The sequence below is a fragment of the Mesitornis unicolor genome, unplaced genomic scaffold, assembly GCF_000695765.1.
Source record: "Mesitornis unicolor isolate BGI_N332 unplaced genomic scaffold, ASM69576v1 scaffold2010, whole genome shotgun sequence".
In the NCBI taxonomy this organism is placed as follows: domain Eukaryota; kingdom Metazoa; phylum Chordata; class Aves; order Mesitornithiformes; family Mesitornithidae; genus Mesitornis; species Mesitornis unicolor.
The window spans coordinates 175,822-192,822 of NW_010157375.1; the positions used below are offsets into that span (position 1 = coordinate 175,822).

General features: G+C 39.8%; 1 protein-coding gene across 1 annotated transcript in view; it reads left to right on the plus strand.

Annotated features, from left to right (window-relative positions):
• FNDC3B (fibronectin type III domain containing 3B) overlaps positions 1–16,559 on the plus strand; it is a 156,605-nt gene extending 140,046 nt beyond the window's left edge. The window contains exons 23-25 of the mRNA XM_010179688.1: positions 4,149–4,315; positions 7,882–8,009; positions 14,067–16,559. Of these exons, the coding sequence (XP_010177990.1) occupies positions 4,149–4,315; positions 7,882–8,009; positions 14,067–14,378 (607 nt within the window). The 3' untranslated portion in view covers positions 14,379–16,559. The remainder of the gene's footprint in view (positions 1–4,148; positions 4,316–7,881; positions 8,010–14,066) is intronic.
• Positions 16,560–17,001: the final 442 nt, after the last annotated feature.

Sequence of the window (17,001 nt, forward strand, 5' to 3'; positions counted from 1 at the left end):
ACGCAGAGCATGATGAAGGGATGGTGTCATTGGAGACAGGGGCATCCTGGAGCACTGTGGTCTCCTTTTTTCAGCTTTTTTCTGCTCAAGTGCTTCTAAAAAATGGATTTTCTCCATCTTGGGGGACGAATGAGGTGTTTTTGTTTTGAAGCTTTGCTTTCCTGGGTGCCACCTTGTAATGTAGGGAGCTGCTAGTTGGGTAAGAAAATCACCGCAATCAGTGAGTGCTAGATAACGTTCTTTAAACAAAATAGGGGAGCAGTCTAAGAAAGCAAGTGGGGGCTATAATTGTGCAGATAACAGGGATGTTGCAATAATATTAAGAGCTGTTGATTTATGAAATTCATGTACTTTTGTTTCTAATTGTACAGTTGCCTTTGTATGCTGAAACAAAGCCTCAGGTCACCGGGTCAGGCCAGTGCTGTATTAATGATGACCACTTTTTTGGGGGGCAGGCCATAACAGAATCATTCAGATGGCTATTTTAGCCTTTGCACTTGGCTTAAGATCACTGTCTTTATTTAGTGCTGTGTAGTAGATTTTCCTTCAAATGAAATTGTTATAAGAACAAATGGGTTACAAAAGATAAACAAAACCCAAGAGTTTGAAGGGGAACCTGCTGATTAAAATGTACTCGGAACTAATGAGCGAGTACATTCATATTTCTCTGCTTGACTGGAAGTGACTGAAGTGGAGGAAACAAAATAGCTGCAACATGTAAAACATTTCCAAGAAGATCTTCACTGAGAATAAAAAGGTATTGATGAAAAACTAACAGCCGTGGTGTCTCCCAAACAGTTGTTCTAGGACATCGTGTTCTCTGCTCTCCACTGTGTGCAGGTAAATGAATAATCTGTGACTGATAGGAGAATGTCTGGCAAGGGGTGAATTGAGATGGCTTGAGTGAGATGAGGGAGAAGTAGCCTCTGGAGAGAGACTCCTTCCCTGGAGAAAGTTGCTTCGTTTCAGTTTCTGCTGTTACTTTACTGGAGAGGAGAGGCAGCGCTGCAGCATTTTAAATGTGAATAATGCAGATTTACTTGTGGATGGTGCAAACTTTAAAGAAAAGTAATGCTACTATATTGAGAATGCCATTAACCTACAGACAAAGACGGGGTACCAGTTTAAGGTGTACAGCCTACTGTCTTTTAAATTCAACTGGACAGACCTCTTAGAATTGAAAATTTCTTGGTGCTTATTAGCACACTTTAGAGATTCACAAGACAGCAGGAAGAGGTTGGAGAATGAACACATCTTGGCTGAAAATTGATCGTGTTTTGTGTTTTGGCTTTGTCTGTGTTGGAAGGGGAGAGTGATGGGAAAAATAAAGAAACTGAAGTAAACACACATATTTCTGTAAGTGTATTTGTGTATAGGAACAAGAGCACTTTTGGCTTGTTTAAACCACTTATGTCCCCATACTTCTCCCACAGTTTTACCAATACAACTGTCCTAGTATAACATTGGACCAGCTAGGGGTCTAATCCAATGTAAGACTACCAATTTATGGAGATCTTTAACCTTTAAACATTGTAGGATACGTTGGTCCAAGTCTATAGCCATCTACATCGAATGAGTATACTATTTAAAAATTAATAGACATAATTCTGGAGGAGTATAAAGTACTTAGTTTAGACAGGAGGAAAAGACTACATTATTATCAGAAAATCACTAGTATGTTGAAGTTAAAATGTTTCAGTGTTTCGTCTTCATTGTTTCTTACATCGTGATATGCATCTTCAAACACAATGAAAAGCATTATTGTCATAGTAAAGCCCAACAGCAATTGAATTTGATTGACTTAGTAATTAGCCTTTCTTCTTCCAAAATTAGAAGCCCTCTTTCTCAAAGATAGTTGAATCTCAGAAGTTTAACTGTGCTTCTGTTAGAGTCTTGTGTATTGAACATGGATGCAAGCTTTTCTGTAATGGTTTTTGCTTTCATTACAGATGTTTTTTGAGCTAGAGATAGAGAAGTAAAAAGGGGTGGAGGTGGAAACCTGGAGGTGAGTGGGAGCACTAGTCCAGTTCCTAAATGACAGGAGGAGCTCAAGTGTTTTGCCTGATCGCTTTTCAGGGTTATGAAACCTTAGTCATATTTGAAAGGTGAAATGTGTAATTCAAGGACCAAGTCATTGGTACTCACCATCTGAATGTGTCTAGCAAGCATATCATGAGCCCAAACTGGGCTGTGAGCGTGCTTGTCTATGAGCTGGTGAGGTCTGTTTATCCTCCCTTGCTTGCTTAGCTCTGCGGATGGCTACAAAGAGGTCAGTAGTCTAAAATTCTGTATTGCATCTCTTTTGCTGTCTGTTGCCTGTGGACCAGGGTCAGATACAAAGCTCTGCCTGTCTGTGAGTGCTGCTGTGGTTTCAGAGCCAGCTGCTGACTGAGCTACAAGTGGAGAGGGAGCAACAGAGTAGTCGTCTTCTCAGTCCTATTGCTCTCCTAAATAGCTGTGCTTTGTTCATCTTTCAGTGAATCCTAAGACATTGTATTCCACGAGAACAGGTCTGTGGCAGTCTTTTGAAACGGGCCATAGCTGCTTACGTGAGCCTCAAAAATGTGGGATGGGAGGCAGTCATTAAAACTGTGTAAGCATAAGGTAAAAAAAATACTCTGCTTTGGAAACTGGCTCTAAAATCGCCTCTTAAAAACTCGTGGGCATTGTTCCTTGGTTTCTAACCAAGGCGAGGGGCTCACTAAAACTCAGCAGGGGTAGTAAGTCACATTAGTCCTCAGAGTACATTTCCAGCAATTTAAATTACCTGAACATTTCTTTTTATTATAGATGATTCTTGATCTCTCTGTTTGTACTTCTGTGGATTTCAATCATAATGTAAGATGAATTGATTTCTGGCCCTGAGAGCTAATGACAGACCCACTTTCTTTGAAATGCTCAAATTGGTTATACTGTGTATCTCATGCAAAGCCAAAGGAGTTATTATCCAGGGTAAAGCTAGCACCTAGATAGGGAGGCCAAAACCAAATCTCTTTGTTAACTTCCTGGTGATTTAAAATTGCTGAGATGGTTAAGATATTTGAATACGTGTATTAAATTATTAAAAAAAACTACATGATCCTACAGAGTGAATTTTATGTTCTCCAGACTTAGGACTATTGCAAGCAGCACCTTGTTCCCAAGCGGAGGTTATGCGGGTTGATGCAAGATGCTGAGTGCTTCCTCTTTATTTTCTCTATTCTGCTCAGCACCTGGGGGGGTCAGGATCTCAGATAGAGATTGCTGGCTAATAGGAAAAAATAGAAGTCAGATTCTCTTATGCTTTTTTAGATTAAGTGACATTGATTTTGTTTTGCATTATATTGTCAAACAAGTCTGTGTGGACTGATGTTTGGTCTTGTCAATAGAATTATTTTGGAAGTCTCTTTCTTAGTGTCGTGTCTTTCTTAGCTTCCTCTTGAGCAGAGCTGTCAGTACGGGCATCCCCCAGAGCTCCTATGCTACCATCCCTTTCCACATCCCTTTCCATCCTCCACATTCTCCTTGCTAAAATTACGCTTCCCCTGTGCCTTTTCACTCACAGACCACCATGTGTCCTCCCTGAATCTGTTTCTGTCTCTGCTGTTTGGCTGTCTTCAGTCTGAACTCTTCAAAACTGAGAAATGTGTACTATATATACACCCATGTGTACTTAATATATATATGTATACCCATATATTATGCAATCCATATGTTCTGATTTAAATGGAGTTACTGTGGCTTAAGATGGCATGCATGGATGCAAGATGTGGTCTTTGGGTCTTAAAGTGTAAATAAAACCCAAATCAAGATTAATACTTTGAATCTTTTATTCCTTGTTTTAAACCAGCAGCACACTCAGTGTATTGTAGCAGAACACAGGCTGAATCCATTTTGATTACTAGGTAGTAGGAAATGCATTGAAAGATGTTTCTCCTGATACTTCACGTATTAGTTGCAGAAAGGATGGTGAACTTCTGCTTTCTCTAACTTACTAGTAATCATTACTGTGTTAATAAAATGCTGTTTTTATACTTGCCCTTAACAGCTCTGCAAGGCACGTTGTGCCAGTTTTCACAATATAGATACCTTGCACCGATATCTGTAATATCCAGAAAGGTCGGTGCTGCTCTAGTGTAACTAAATGTTCTCATCTTTATTGTGTCCAGGTTTATTCCAATTTATAGAGGACCAAGTCATACGTACAAGATACAAAGGCTGACAGAATCCACTTGTTACTCGTTCAGAATACAGGCAGTCAATGATGCTGGGGAGGGACCTTTCTCAGAAATATGTACCTTCTGCACAACTAAGTCTGTCCCACCTGCAATCAAAGGTATGTAATGGATTTTCTTATATATACTTAAGTAGCATGTAATTATTTAAGTAATGGGTAAGAATGTGGTAAGTTTGTAAGGGTTAACATAAGCATTCAATAATGTGGAATATGAGTATGTGCTACTTGTCTACTTCTGTGAATTCTGAAGTTACCTTATGAGGGGCAGCTAAATCATCACCAAAAAAACCTCATATAAATGATATAAATGTTAGACCAACCTCTGTTGTTATACATAAACTGTTAAAATGCTGCTGCTAACAATAATGTTTACCAGAGGGTTGCTCTGGATTACCACAGAACTTCTGTAAGATACTTAACAGCTTCAGTATATATGTGTACGTGCCAACTTAAGCGTTAGTAAAGTTGCATGTTGTTTTAAGTTGTGTAGGTGGTGTTCAACATAGCACTTCAGAGTTTATTTTTCCTTTAATTTATAAAATTAATCATGATATTTCACATACATAAAGCATTAGATTCTTTTTCTTTCTTAGCATGTGTTCCCCTAGAAGACCAAAAGACCTAGTTAAATTAAGTTTTATTTAAAAAAAATAGGCTTTTACTGTGTGTAAATTTTGGCGTAATTCTTTGTTCCTTCCTTCCAAGGAGAGCTATTACAAAGGCAGTGGATTCACTATATCGGCTGTCAGATGAATTGAGCTGAAATCAGATGCACTTTTTTTCCAGTGCTAGAAACTCCTTTGTCAAACAGTACCATTTGCTGTGAGAAACAGCAGCTGTTAGGGTTGTCAAAGCGGTTTCATTTGCTTGGCGGTATTTAAAATCTGACTTTGGTGATTTTCACACTATTTATGATCAAAGATATAGAGAGAGAAAGGCACTGCTGGGGTGTACTTCCCTGGTCCCTAGGTTAGCTGCTCTCAGTCACTCCCAGGAAGAACAAGAGTCTCGAGTGCAGAGAGAACATCAGGATGTTGGCTTCCCTATGCTCAGATCAGCACATGTGAGAATCCCACCTTCATTTCTACTGGATCTGGATATCCCCTGGGTTTTGGCATTTGTTTCAGTGCTGTTTCTGTATCTGTTTAGTGTAAAGTTCAAGGGTAGATATACTTATCCAATAGTGAATGATTTCAATTCAGTTGTTAAGGTATCATCCTGATTTTGCTGGGACAGAAACATAGAAGCCAGGGTAGAGGACCTAAGCTGACCAACAGAAGCATTCTATACCATAAACATCACACTCGCTCTAAACTGGGGAGTTTCCTGGGATAACTCTTTTTCCTCGATGGTTGCGAGCCCCAGATGGTGTCACCCATCATTCTGCTCTAGAGGCCTACTCCCCCCTTCCTTGTGGCCATCGCTGGAGCTGTAGCGCTTGCAGTGTTTGTTACTGAGCATTCACTGCTGGGAGCACACACCTTGTGACCACGATACGGTTGTATAAGACAGACACGTTACCCAGCAGGGTAAAGGGAGCTGGTGCTGGGTGAGCCAGGCTGGTGTAGGTGACAGTAGCAGGGCGGGTGTGCTCCGCAGCTTCAGCATCATCTGCAAGTTGTTGGAGTGCATGGGCACAGGCACGCGTCACTCACAGATGCTGAGTCCGTGTTGCTGTTGTTTCTCTGGGATGCACTGAAGTGGATGAAAGTAGCAAAGGGATGCCAGCATGCACTGAAGTCATATTTTCATTTTGTTGGATAGAAATTCATTTTATTAAATTCAGGTCTCCCCTAGGTTTTTGTTTTGAACTCCCTGGCTGCCTATTTAGTTCCTGTTAAAATATGACTCATGCTCTGGACTGAATATTGAGCAGATATGGTACAAATACCAGGTTGTGTGTGGGCTGGAACCACAGGTACATGACAAAATACTGACGCTCTCAGAGAAAATGGCACAACAAAAACTGCGTTAGTGAACACTGCCATGGAGAGGTAATGCTACAGGGAAAAGATCTGTTGAGGCAAAATGATGGTGTTGACTCCCTTCTGTGTTTGGAGCAATACAAAGGAATGTAGGTGGTAAACTTAGTGCAGGTTTTCATGTATCAGAAGCACATATTTATTCTACTGTAAAGTAACCTAATTACTCAGTTAGTGATGCCAACCCTAAAATAGCATTATTGTTAATGGCAGTGTTTTGTCAATGTCAGACAAAAATCTACGTGTATCAGGGTGAGAGGTGTAAGGAGGAGGGAAAATAATTGAGAATGTTGTTGTCAGCTGAGATGAAGGCGTCTGTTATCAATCTCAACACAGGCAGATGTGCAGAGAGAAGCAAATGGATATTGATTACATTTGGGTCTGCGTATGATTCATGTCTTCCTCTTGGGTGGCAACAAATTAGTCTAAAATTCACGTAATGTATGCAGCAGCAGCAGCATTTGTTTCTTTGATAGACTCTCCTGGTGTCTGTTTTTGTGGGGTTGGGAGACTGTATTGCCTTAACAAGCTCATGTACTTGCACGTGCACGTGTTAACCACTTAGTCAAGTGTTTAGCGCCATTTTTTTCTCAGTTTCATTTTTCAATCACGTCCTTGCTTGCTCTGCCTGATCCAGAGGCTGGTGGACCCTGGGTGCTGTCACAGTTGTTTTGACGCCTTCCAGTGGCCAATGCTTAGTTGTACATAAAAACAGGCTGCTGCGGTTTTGCTCAGCTCAGCTCAGCTGCAAGCTTGCCGTCGGACATCGGACAGCAGCTTTTGGCTTTCAGTGGTGAGAGATCCTCTCCCAAGGCCAGCAGCAGTGCAACAGCTGACAAATTGAATTTCTCTCGCATTCTAGTGAAAGCACTGGTCTAAGCCTGGCTGGAAATCACAAGTCTGATCATCTGAATGTCAGGCTGAGAATTAGATATGTGTCCTAGTCTTAAATTATGCTTGTACTTTTGCTTCCCAGGCTGGACTTTAATAAGGTTGTTTAGCACCCCTTCTCACATTCCTTTTCTTTTTCCTAAATGCAATGTTTAATATTATTCCTCTCGTGATGACATGTAGCATGGGAGGAATATGCAGGCACAGGTGTTTGCTCAGAACTTCACGCAATTGCTGATTTTATTAATGCTGGTGTGATTTGTGCATTGGCTTCTGCATTGAAAAGATCAGTGCACAGCGCTGCAATTGAATTTTAAAAGTTCAACATTTTTTGTCACATCCACTCCCCATTTCTAGTGGCTCGCACAGCTGACAGGTGAGATGCTCTACAGCTTCTGACCTTCTGCAGGAGTTACCTGGGTCCTACAACAAACTTCTTAGGAGCTTGTTCATCAGCTCTAAATTTCACCCAGTTTTCTGTGAGCAGGGTTTGTTATTGTTTAATACCACAAGAATTCCGAACTGCTTAATCAGGCAAAACTGTCCTGAAGTAAGTGTGACTTTTGAGTGACTTAAAAATCCAGCCCCGGTTTTACTTCTTCCATGCAGTGGTGACAGCAATTTGATTTTTTGGCTACATAAATACAGTACAGGTTATGTGCTTATTAACCCCTGTGATGTCCTGAAGTTTTCTTTTTAAAATGTTCTTGTGTATATCATGGTGTGTGTAAAGTGAACAAGATGTCAATGCAGTCTTTCTATTAAATATTAACTCATTTGATATTATTGTAGCCCCTCGAGTGACACAGCTGGGAGGAAACGCCTGTGAAATTACCTGGGAAATGGTCCCACCCATGAAGGGAGATCCTGTTGGTTACATCCTGCAGGTACTGGTTGGAAGAGAATCTGAATACAAGCAGGTAGGAAAATGCTCTTGTGTTAATATTGCTAGATTGATGATATAATGGAAATGTTTTTGAAAATTTGCTGTGCTGTTTCTTTCTGCTGTATTGAATTATGCCCTATGGTGATGCATCATGAACTTTGGTAAAGGTTGAGTCAAAATTAAGGACTATAATAGGTTGTTTTCTCCCCCGAGGGAGTATACAGAACATTGTTACCTTATTGGAGTGATTTGCGCGCTCTCTGCCTGTAGTTACTCACTATTTCTAACTGAACTAACCTTTGAAAAGTTACGATTCTGTCCACCCCTGCTTTCTTCCAAACTGGTGCTAGCTCTTGTCTGAAGAAGAGGAGATGAAGCAGGTAGATCATCTTCCTCATTCACTAAGCCAATTCCAAGACCCTCCATCAAGGATTTCAGTCAAGTACCCAACTTTTAATTGGTTTGTTCAGCCATCCCATTGCTGTCTAAAGTTTTGATGCCTGGATGTGCAACAGCTCTATATCAGCTGCCCCATAAAAAACTCTGGCCGTTCTTGCACTGTGGAAACAAAGTGAATGAAATATGGTTGATCCTTCTTTCCTTGTCTGTCACGATAGAGATCACAAGTGGACATTTCCCCAGCACACCTGAGCCAGAACAGCTCATTCACAGCTAGATCTTGTATTTCATCTGTCACACCTCTGACCGTGTGATTTATGGTGTACTTTATCTGTGCCCTGTCTTGTCTTTTCTTGTTATATGGATTCCAAATATGTCCAAATTAGGGAGTAATGAGATATGTTAAAACTTAAAAAAAATGTGAATAAGGTAGTACTTTGCAACTGTCTCCGCTCTTCTTCAGTTTATTTTTTAGTGCTACTGCAAATTAATGAATTATCGAAAAATAACATAAATAAATGCAAGACAATTAGTGTGGATGCTGCTAAAGATTCAGGAACCTAACTGTTGTTTTTGTTGGGTAACATTTTTGGTGCTGGTATGGGTAATAAGACTTCACTGTACTGTGTTGGCCTCATAATGTCAATGGTAAGTGGATAGGTGGACCCCCGTTGCTGTTGCCTGATTTACAAAATAGCCCTGATGTAAAACCTCCACGTACAGCTCTAGTAACTATAGCATCAGTGCTTAAAATGTGCTGGCTGTCCCTGGGGACAGCTGGGCATGGCTTCATGTTCCCTTAAGGTTAGGTGATGTCTTACTCTTGACATTAAAGAAATTGTAGTGTGAAAAAGCCCAGCAATAAAGGAAATAAAAAGTACCTTCAGGGTCTTATGTTGAAGGTCCTCACCTGCCCTGAAGTGTGACCCTGCTGAGGGATGTTTTGCTTCTGTTTTCATGAGTTAACTCACGAGAAGAAGCCCCTGCCTGTGATGCTCCAGTGTGACACTGTGACTTCTGTAGTTGGGAAAAAAGCTGTGGAAAAGAGGGAGAGGTCAACTGTTTCACAGTCTCAAAGATTAGTTTCACCCATCAAGATTATTTATCTTCATCACAAGTGTGGGTGCAGTCCATCACTGGGACACATCACTAACTGTTAGCTTCCTAAAAAAGTGTGTTTAAAAAAATAGGAAATACTCTTCTTGTTTCTTAAGTGATGTGTTTCTTTTTGTGTATTGGTGTGCTTTATCTATTCGGATACCTCAAAAAAGCAATGGCATATGACAGTTCTTGGTAGGAAATCAAGTTTTCCTTGTTTACAAATCAGGATGTAAATCACAGCAGATTCCACGAACTAGTGGCCTAGATTTGTTTTTCTGTTTCTTGCACTTCCATCTAGCAAAGCTCACTCACCCAGAACTTAGCTTTAAAGCTAAAATGGTCTCCATCCTTGCATAGTTGAAATCTGGAGTTCAGGGAGCGGGCTGGGTCGTGCAGTGCAAGCAGGAGCTGAGGTTTGGGATAGTGGTCATAACACTCGGCAGCCAAAGTTTTAGTTTCCCAGTTGAGCAGCTCTGGGGATCAAATCACGGAGGAGCCAGCTCTTCATAAGAGCTGTCCAGGGGAAATAAGAGCTGAGCCTTAAAGCTTCTTTATCCTTCATTTTTTTGCCAGTGAGGCCAAATATTCTACCTTTGAAATTTCTGAGAATTTGGAAGCAATGGTGTTCCATCTGCTTCTGCCACATCTGTTCTGGACAAAACTGTCCCCAGATGCTTTCCAAAAGAAGAAAAGACCTGGGTAGGATACATGGGGTGTGTGCAAACCCCCCAGCAATGCAGTGAGGAGCCTGCTCAGGTCTGCACCGAGAGGTGGATGCCTGGGAGAACCCGGTCAGTCTTACCCAGCTCTGGTTTTTACTATTGCTTTTCCTTCATTTCAGACTCTGTGGACGCACAATCTGTGAAACACGTTCAGTGCACTGTTAATTTGTGTAAAGCTCTAATAAGCAAAAAATCGTTTTTCCTTCTCTATTTTAAATAGCAAGTCAAAGGCACTTGTACTGGTTGCATGCCAAAAGACAACATAATTGTACAGTACATGTTGGCATTTATTATTAGCACTGCTTGCACTGAGTATTTTCTTTGCCTACTGATGCCAATTTTGTGTCATTTTGAGCAAATAATTTCTTTTTATTGGAATTTTTCAGTGCAGCCTACCTCACAGAAGATGATCTGAGAGGCTCTCCTTTGCTTTGTTTGGGAGACAAGGCTGTCCACACAACCCTTAACAGTTTAATGAGCATCTCAGTAATGGAGCGAGGGAAGCTGATTTTGAGTTTCATAAAATATAAGCCAATTTATTAGAGAAATCTCTCAGATGACTTAGAAGAAATAAAACCTTTCAAGTGGGCATGCTTTCTAAAGAGATGGAAACCTGCCTCTGATTCTTGATCTTCTTATCAGCATACAGAATAGGCTTATTAATTGCTGGATGCATTGGTCATTGCAGTGTGGTGCAACAGCCAGGTACGGTTTTCTTACACTTTGCATTGTGTTGCTTACAGGGCAGTTGTGGCTGCCTTTATTATTATTTGGAAAAGATGCAGGGGGTTTGGAATTATTTAATTTCACGTTGGTGGAATTGAGAAATACTTGCCTGCTGGAGGCTGAGCTGTCTGGCTTGATCAGTAGCTTCAAATGCCATGAGAGGCTTCAGCAGCAGTTTATTACTTGTGATGATATTTTCATTGAGGGAGACAGGCAAAAAGCTCATCGTGTTTTTATTGTGTTTTCAGGTGCCTAAACAGAAAAGCTGGTTTTAGGAACTCAAAGTGATAAATTGGATAGCCACTTTATTTTGGCTTGCTGGCCTCCAAAGCATAATGTGCTGCTTATAAGAGGCTGCTGCTTTATGCATCAAATTATGTTTCCTATTTGTTTAGCAAATTTAAAGACCTTATAATTGTCAAATCAGGGTTTTTTTTCCTCTTTCGTGTACATGAAGTCCATTCCCAGGGTGTAGGTCCTACAGGTGCTACTACAGCCAGTTGTGGAGGGTACAGAGACTGCTCACAGAAGTGACAGAAAATTAAGCACAATAGTTTTTTACCTATTACTGAGAAAGGACATAGGTCCACTGGTGCTAATCACTCATCAAGCCACTGGAAGCAGGACAATTTCCACCACCTTCCTAGCTCCAGTGTAGGAAATGTTTCTTCTTCAACATTAGAGAATATTAATTAATGTATTCAGTATTCTTTTGACTGTTTTTCAAACTTTCTTTAAAGAAGGCAGTCTTCTCTCACTTGTCTGCCTGGCCTGTTTTAAGAAGTGTTGTTGGCTGGCTGCCTTGAGTGTACTTGGTCATCTGTATTTGTTAGGCTTTAATGAAGATACAGCTCTTTGATTTAGCCAGACTTAGCCTCCAGTTACACTGGTATTCACCATGCTGACAGAATGAAACGAGTAAGAAAACAATTAACTGGACAGGTTTTTTTCAATGCAAAGACAGGTTTTATATATCCTGTCCTTGGTATCTGTTAAATGTTATTTGTGAAGCTTAGATTGTGCTATTTGTATTAAGTGTCATTATTTGCATTTTACTGTTTTTCAGTTCTGTTTTAAAGTGGTCATGCTGGTTGCAAAGGTTCGTTTATGGCAAACACATGTTGATCTTCTCTGATTATACATTTTGAAATGAAATTAATAATTCCAACAGCACCTGAAAGCATACCTTGCTTACAGTTGTTTTGTAGTGGTAAGTGCTTTGAGTGATCATGTCTCAAAAGTCTAAAGAAGTGGGAGTGAGGCAAGTCCTCCGAGTAGAAGAATGCTGACTCTGGTCCTGTGAAGAGCACATCCTTTTTTAATTACTCTCTGAAATTATGTTTGTGTACCAAATCCATGCAACTTTTCTTTGCATGGTCATTTATATTTAGGAGTAAACTGAAGTATTAAGGACCTAGGGGATGTAGCGTTGATGGAGGAGGTGGAGGACAGTTGACCACAACAGGTGGGTTTTAGAAATGGAATTGCCATTGGAAAACAGAGTGGCAGAGACCTTCTTGGGATGAGGTACGCTCTGAAACAGATGTTTCATCCTCCAGGTTATTTCTATGGACAGCTATGGCACTTGCAGTTATGTTTTCCCAGCAATTACTGTATTACTGTAACTTAATGACTCACTTCTCGTTGGCGTTGAGAAAGCAAGCAAAGACGACAAGAAAGACAGCAGTGCATAACTGTGGTTAATCACAGAGATTTATGGTATGTTTGTTGTATTCCTGTCACTTGAGCTAGGGTGAACTTTCTGTGAACGCTGAGCATACTTGAGGAAGGTAGCATAATTTTGTTTAAACATCACTGCTTGATTTATGCCTTGGAGCCAAGAAACATGAGCCACTTAGAGGAGTTCTGCTTAGTCTGGAAGGTCCAGGGTCACCATCATTCAAACTGTATTTGGAAAATGAAAGAAAAACCGTAATCTTGTCCCAGACCTTCTCAAGCGATCAGTGACCAGAGGGATGAGTCTTGGGTGTGTGTGGGCAGGAAAGCTGGACTCCTGAAGTGGTGTTCAGCTGAGCATGTCTCTTCTGTTTCCTGCCCTGTTTCTTGCTCCAGAGTAAAGCAGAGGAAGTTCTCTGTCGGGTCAGGTTTACTTTCCCTCCTGTTACCCTTCTCTGAGGTAAGTTCTTCCCTCCAGGAGGGCAGCGATGCTCTCAGCCTTCTGCTGCGAGGAGAAGGGCACTGGCCACATGAGCAGAGGAAGAAGCATCTGAAGTTCAGGATGGTTTTTTTCCAGCAGACACAGGCACTCTATGACATGTTTTTCATCTCATGAAATACCAGTTTCAACAACCCTCTGTTATATAAATTGTTGACTGGTTATTTATTTTCAGAGTTCATAAATGTTTCCAGTGGTCTTTTTCCATTTAAGTCACAAACCTGTCTCTTATATATTCGGTTATATCTCTTCTTTCTCATATGGTGACTCATGCTCTGAGTCATGCGGTACCTACATTTGATTAACATAACTACGTGATGCGAGATGAGTTTGGATTGCTAAAGAGCCAAATACATGGCAACCAAGAGGAGCTTTCTTATACTTTAATAATATTTTATTGTTTCCTCAATTCTGAAAGTGTAATTTCTGACAAAATCGCTGACTCTTGAGAGAAATGTGAGAAACGTACATTAAGATAATATTAGTAACCAATTTTATGATTATACAGTGAATGTCTTCCAATAACCTTACTTTGCAGGGTTTTTTTCTTCTGGGGCCAAACACAGTACTTATGTTTTAGACATGTTTTAGGCGTATAGTCACATTTCTAAGAGCACAGAAATATGTTTGTAGTATTTATCACACCCACAAAAGATGAGTATGTCTTGCAGTTGATATATTGTCTGAAATTTTCTCTGTCCTTGACTCTGTTGAACACTGTATTGAGACCTCTCATGATCTCTTACATAGTCCTCCATGTGCCTCTGTTTTTCCAAAACTAGCACTGACCTCGTGAGTTCCTTCCCTTGAGAGCTGCACCAGTGTTTCCTTATGAGACTCAAACTTGACCTAACTTCCTGGCCCAGATCCTTGCAAAATCTGTTATTACTTTTTGAAACTGATGCTATGAGTGGAAGAGGTTGTCTCGCTCTTTGTGTTTGACTGTGCTTGCTGTTTTGTCATGAAGGTGTACAAGGGAGAAGAGACCACCTTCCACATCTCAGGCCTTCAAGTCAACACAGACTATCGGTTTCGCGTCTGCGTCTGCCGCCGGTGCTTGGATACCTCACAGGAACTTAGTGGACCTTTCAGCCCATCCGTTGCCTTTATGCTTCAGCAAAACGAGATCATGCTTGCAGGAGAAATGGGGAGCATAGATGATCCTAAGATGAAGAGCATGATTCCTACTGATGAACAGTTTGCAGCCCTCATCGTTCTTGGCTTTGCAAGTTTGTCGATTATATTCGCCTGTATATTACAATACTTCTTTATGAAGTAGAGAATTCAATGGAAGTTTGAGATACAATTTTAACTAATGCTACGCATTATAATCCACACATTTACTCAGATATTCCTTTTTTTGAAATCCTTTTGTTCTACCATACATTTTATATACTTCTCTTGTTTTTACAGCTCTAGCTTGAAGAAAGATAAATCAGTGTTTTGATGCACCTTTTTGAAATTCAAAACTAGGAAGTGGTCAAACTGGAGAAACAAGCAAACCAGATACCAAAAGCAAGATTTTTTTTCTTTCACGGTTTCAAAATTGTCACCAATTTGCCTTTTTGATGTTGTTTGTTTTTTTTTTTCACTGAAGTTCATACAATCTCTTATTTTATCTTACTATTTAGGAACTTTTAATCATGAGTCACTTTTTTTGTCTCTACTTTTTCCTTGTCAGCATTAGTCACAAGTGTGTATAGTGGTAAGACTAGAGTACAGTGTTAGTCAACAATACCAGGTTTTCTTTAAACAGTATTAGCAGTGTTGCCTATGAATTATTCACTACATTTGCCCCATTTTTTTCAAGATAAAACATTAGTTATTTTAACTGTTTAATGCATTTAAATCGGAACAATATCCTGCAGTCAAAAAACCTCTTTAATTATCTGTTATTTTTATAGTTACAACACTATAAACTGCCTGTATAAGAAATCAAATAACCAAACTGCATATAAATTATGAAGCATTATAGATTTTTTACCATTCTGATTCCTAGCAGTAACTTTAAGTAAGAGGGCATTGTGCAATAGTTAGTTATTCCCATGTTCAGCTATTTAAAAGCTGCTTTAACTTGTCTGTTCGTCACTGTATATAACTATTCCTAATCTAATACTAGATATTATTCTATTATGTTCAGCCTGATTTATATGATTATAGCTGGTGACAGCTTACTGCCTCTACTGAATTAGGTGAGATTTACACTCAATGTAAGCAAACTTTACTGTCAGTTGATCTTTTTTCTTTTTCATTATTATTATTATTATTGGAGGGGATTCCATTTTATGGCATTTTTTGGAGATATCAGAAATGAGATCATTTTCTTTTAAATACCTTAAATGGGTGTCTACTCTATTCTTACCACAGGACTCATTGAAATAACTTGGTACACGGCAAAACTCAGACGCCAGTCCTGCAGAGGAGTAGTCCCCGCGCTGAAGGGAGCGTGCCCCCTCCTGCCTGCCCCTTCCCAGACCCACATCTTAATCCATCACAGTACTAGATTTGTAACTCTTGAGTCATTGGGTTATTATTTATATTGTCAACATTGTGCGAGTGCCTCAGGGACGTAAATGAGCTGGAGGTGCAAATAGATTCCAAAAGGGTGCAACAGACACAGTGTATTTCCCTGCCTCTTGTTTTTGTATATTTTTGCTACTTGGTTTTGCTTTTGTCCTGGCTATTTTATGCTCTGTCTCCATTGTCTAAGATTCAGTGTCCTGTACTAGCATAAAATTCCCTTAACCAAAGTAATGGGGAAAAAACAACATTATTTTTGTTTTAGGTTTATTTATACTATATACTGCATACAGTACTTTAAATACCAATTACAGTGCAATCTTTTATTTATTGTAAAAAAAATAAAAAATAAAAAGTGTACTTATGTACTAATCCCCTCCCTGCCCTCCCTGTAGCATGTTATATTTTGTCTGTTTTATACTGTCGTACTTTAGGTCAACTTTTTACCTGGCAGCATTCCTAGTAGTATTAATCTTCTTACATTTTCTTGTGTTTTTGAAGATGGGAGCATCTAGTACATTAAATGCCAAAAAAAACCCATTATCAGTGATTCAAAAGTTTACATGTATCCAAAAACATTATCATCTCTGGAAAGAAAAGTGCTAAGATCAATGAATTATTCTGTGTGCCTCTCTAGATGTAGCAAATATTAGAAATGTTCTGTATTTTGTTATTGACTATAATTAGTTTAATTTAGCCTTGCAAACTAATGGCATTGAGCTAAATATATTTTTTTTGTTTGTTTTGCCAAAGTCATGGCTTGTCAAATTTATTTACATCTTATTTAAATTTATTTGTGATACGAAACTTTGTGACCTTACAGCTGTATTCTGTGAGCAAAGCTTACACAGCTGTCTTCAGTGGAGGGGAAGAGTGTATTTTGTAAAACAATGAAAAGACTGCTAGTTTGGAAACCCAGAAATTTGAATAGATTCCCTTTTTTTATTTTTGGAATATTGTTTCAGCAGTGCTGCTGTGAAATCCAAGCTTTGACACCTTTTTACAAAAGAATGCTTTGATTAAAAAAAGAGGAAAAGAAAAAACCACTTTGCTTTAGAAGATCTGATCCATTTTGCAAGTTTGAAATACAGTTGATGCTAAAAGCAGCAAGCAGAAGTGTAATGAAGAGCAATGGGTTACACTCCCAGCATTTGTCATTGCTAATTTGTTTGGTGTCCCTTACAATCACGCTAACGAGAACGCCCAGCCCAGCCCTGCGGTTATGGCTGGGACAGGCCCTAAACACGTCAATGTGTCGTTTTTTCAGTTGGTGTATTCTGCCGTAGCGATCTGGTTGTCGTTCATGTGTTAACAGCGAACTAAAGCATTGCAGATGGCTCCCGTGTGCCTCCCCCCACCGCTGCCCCCTCGTCCTTCCCCGC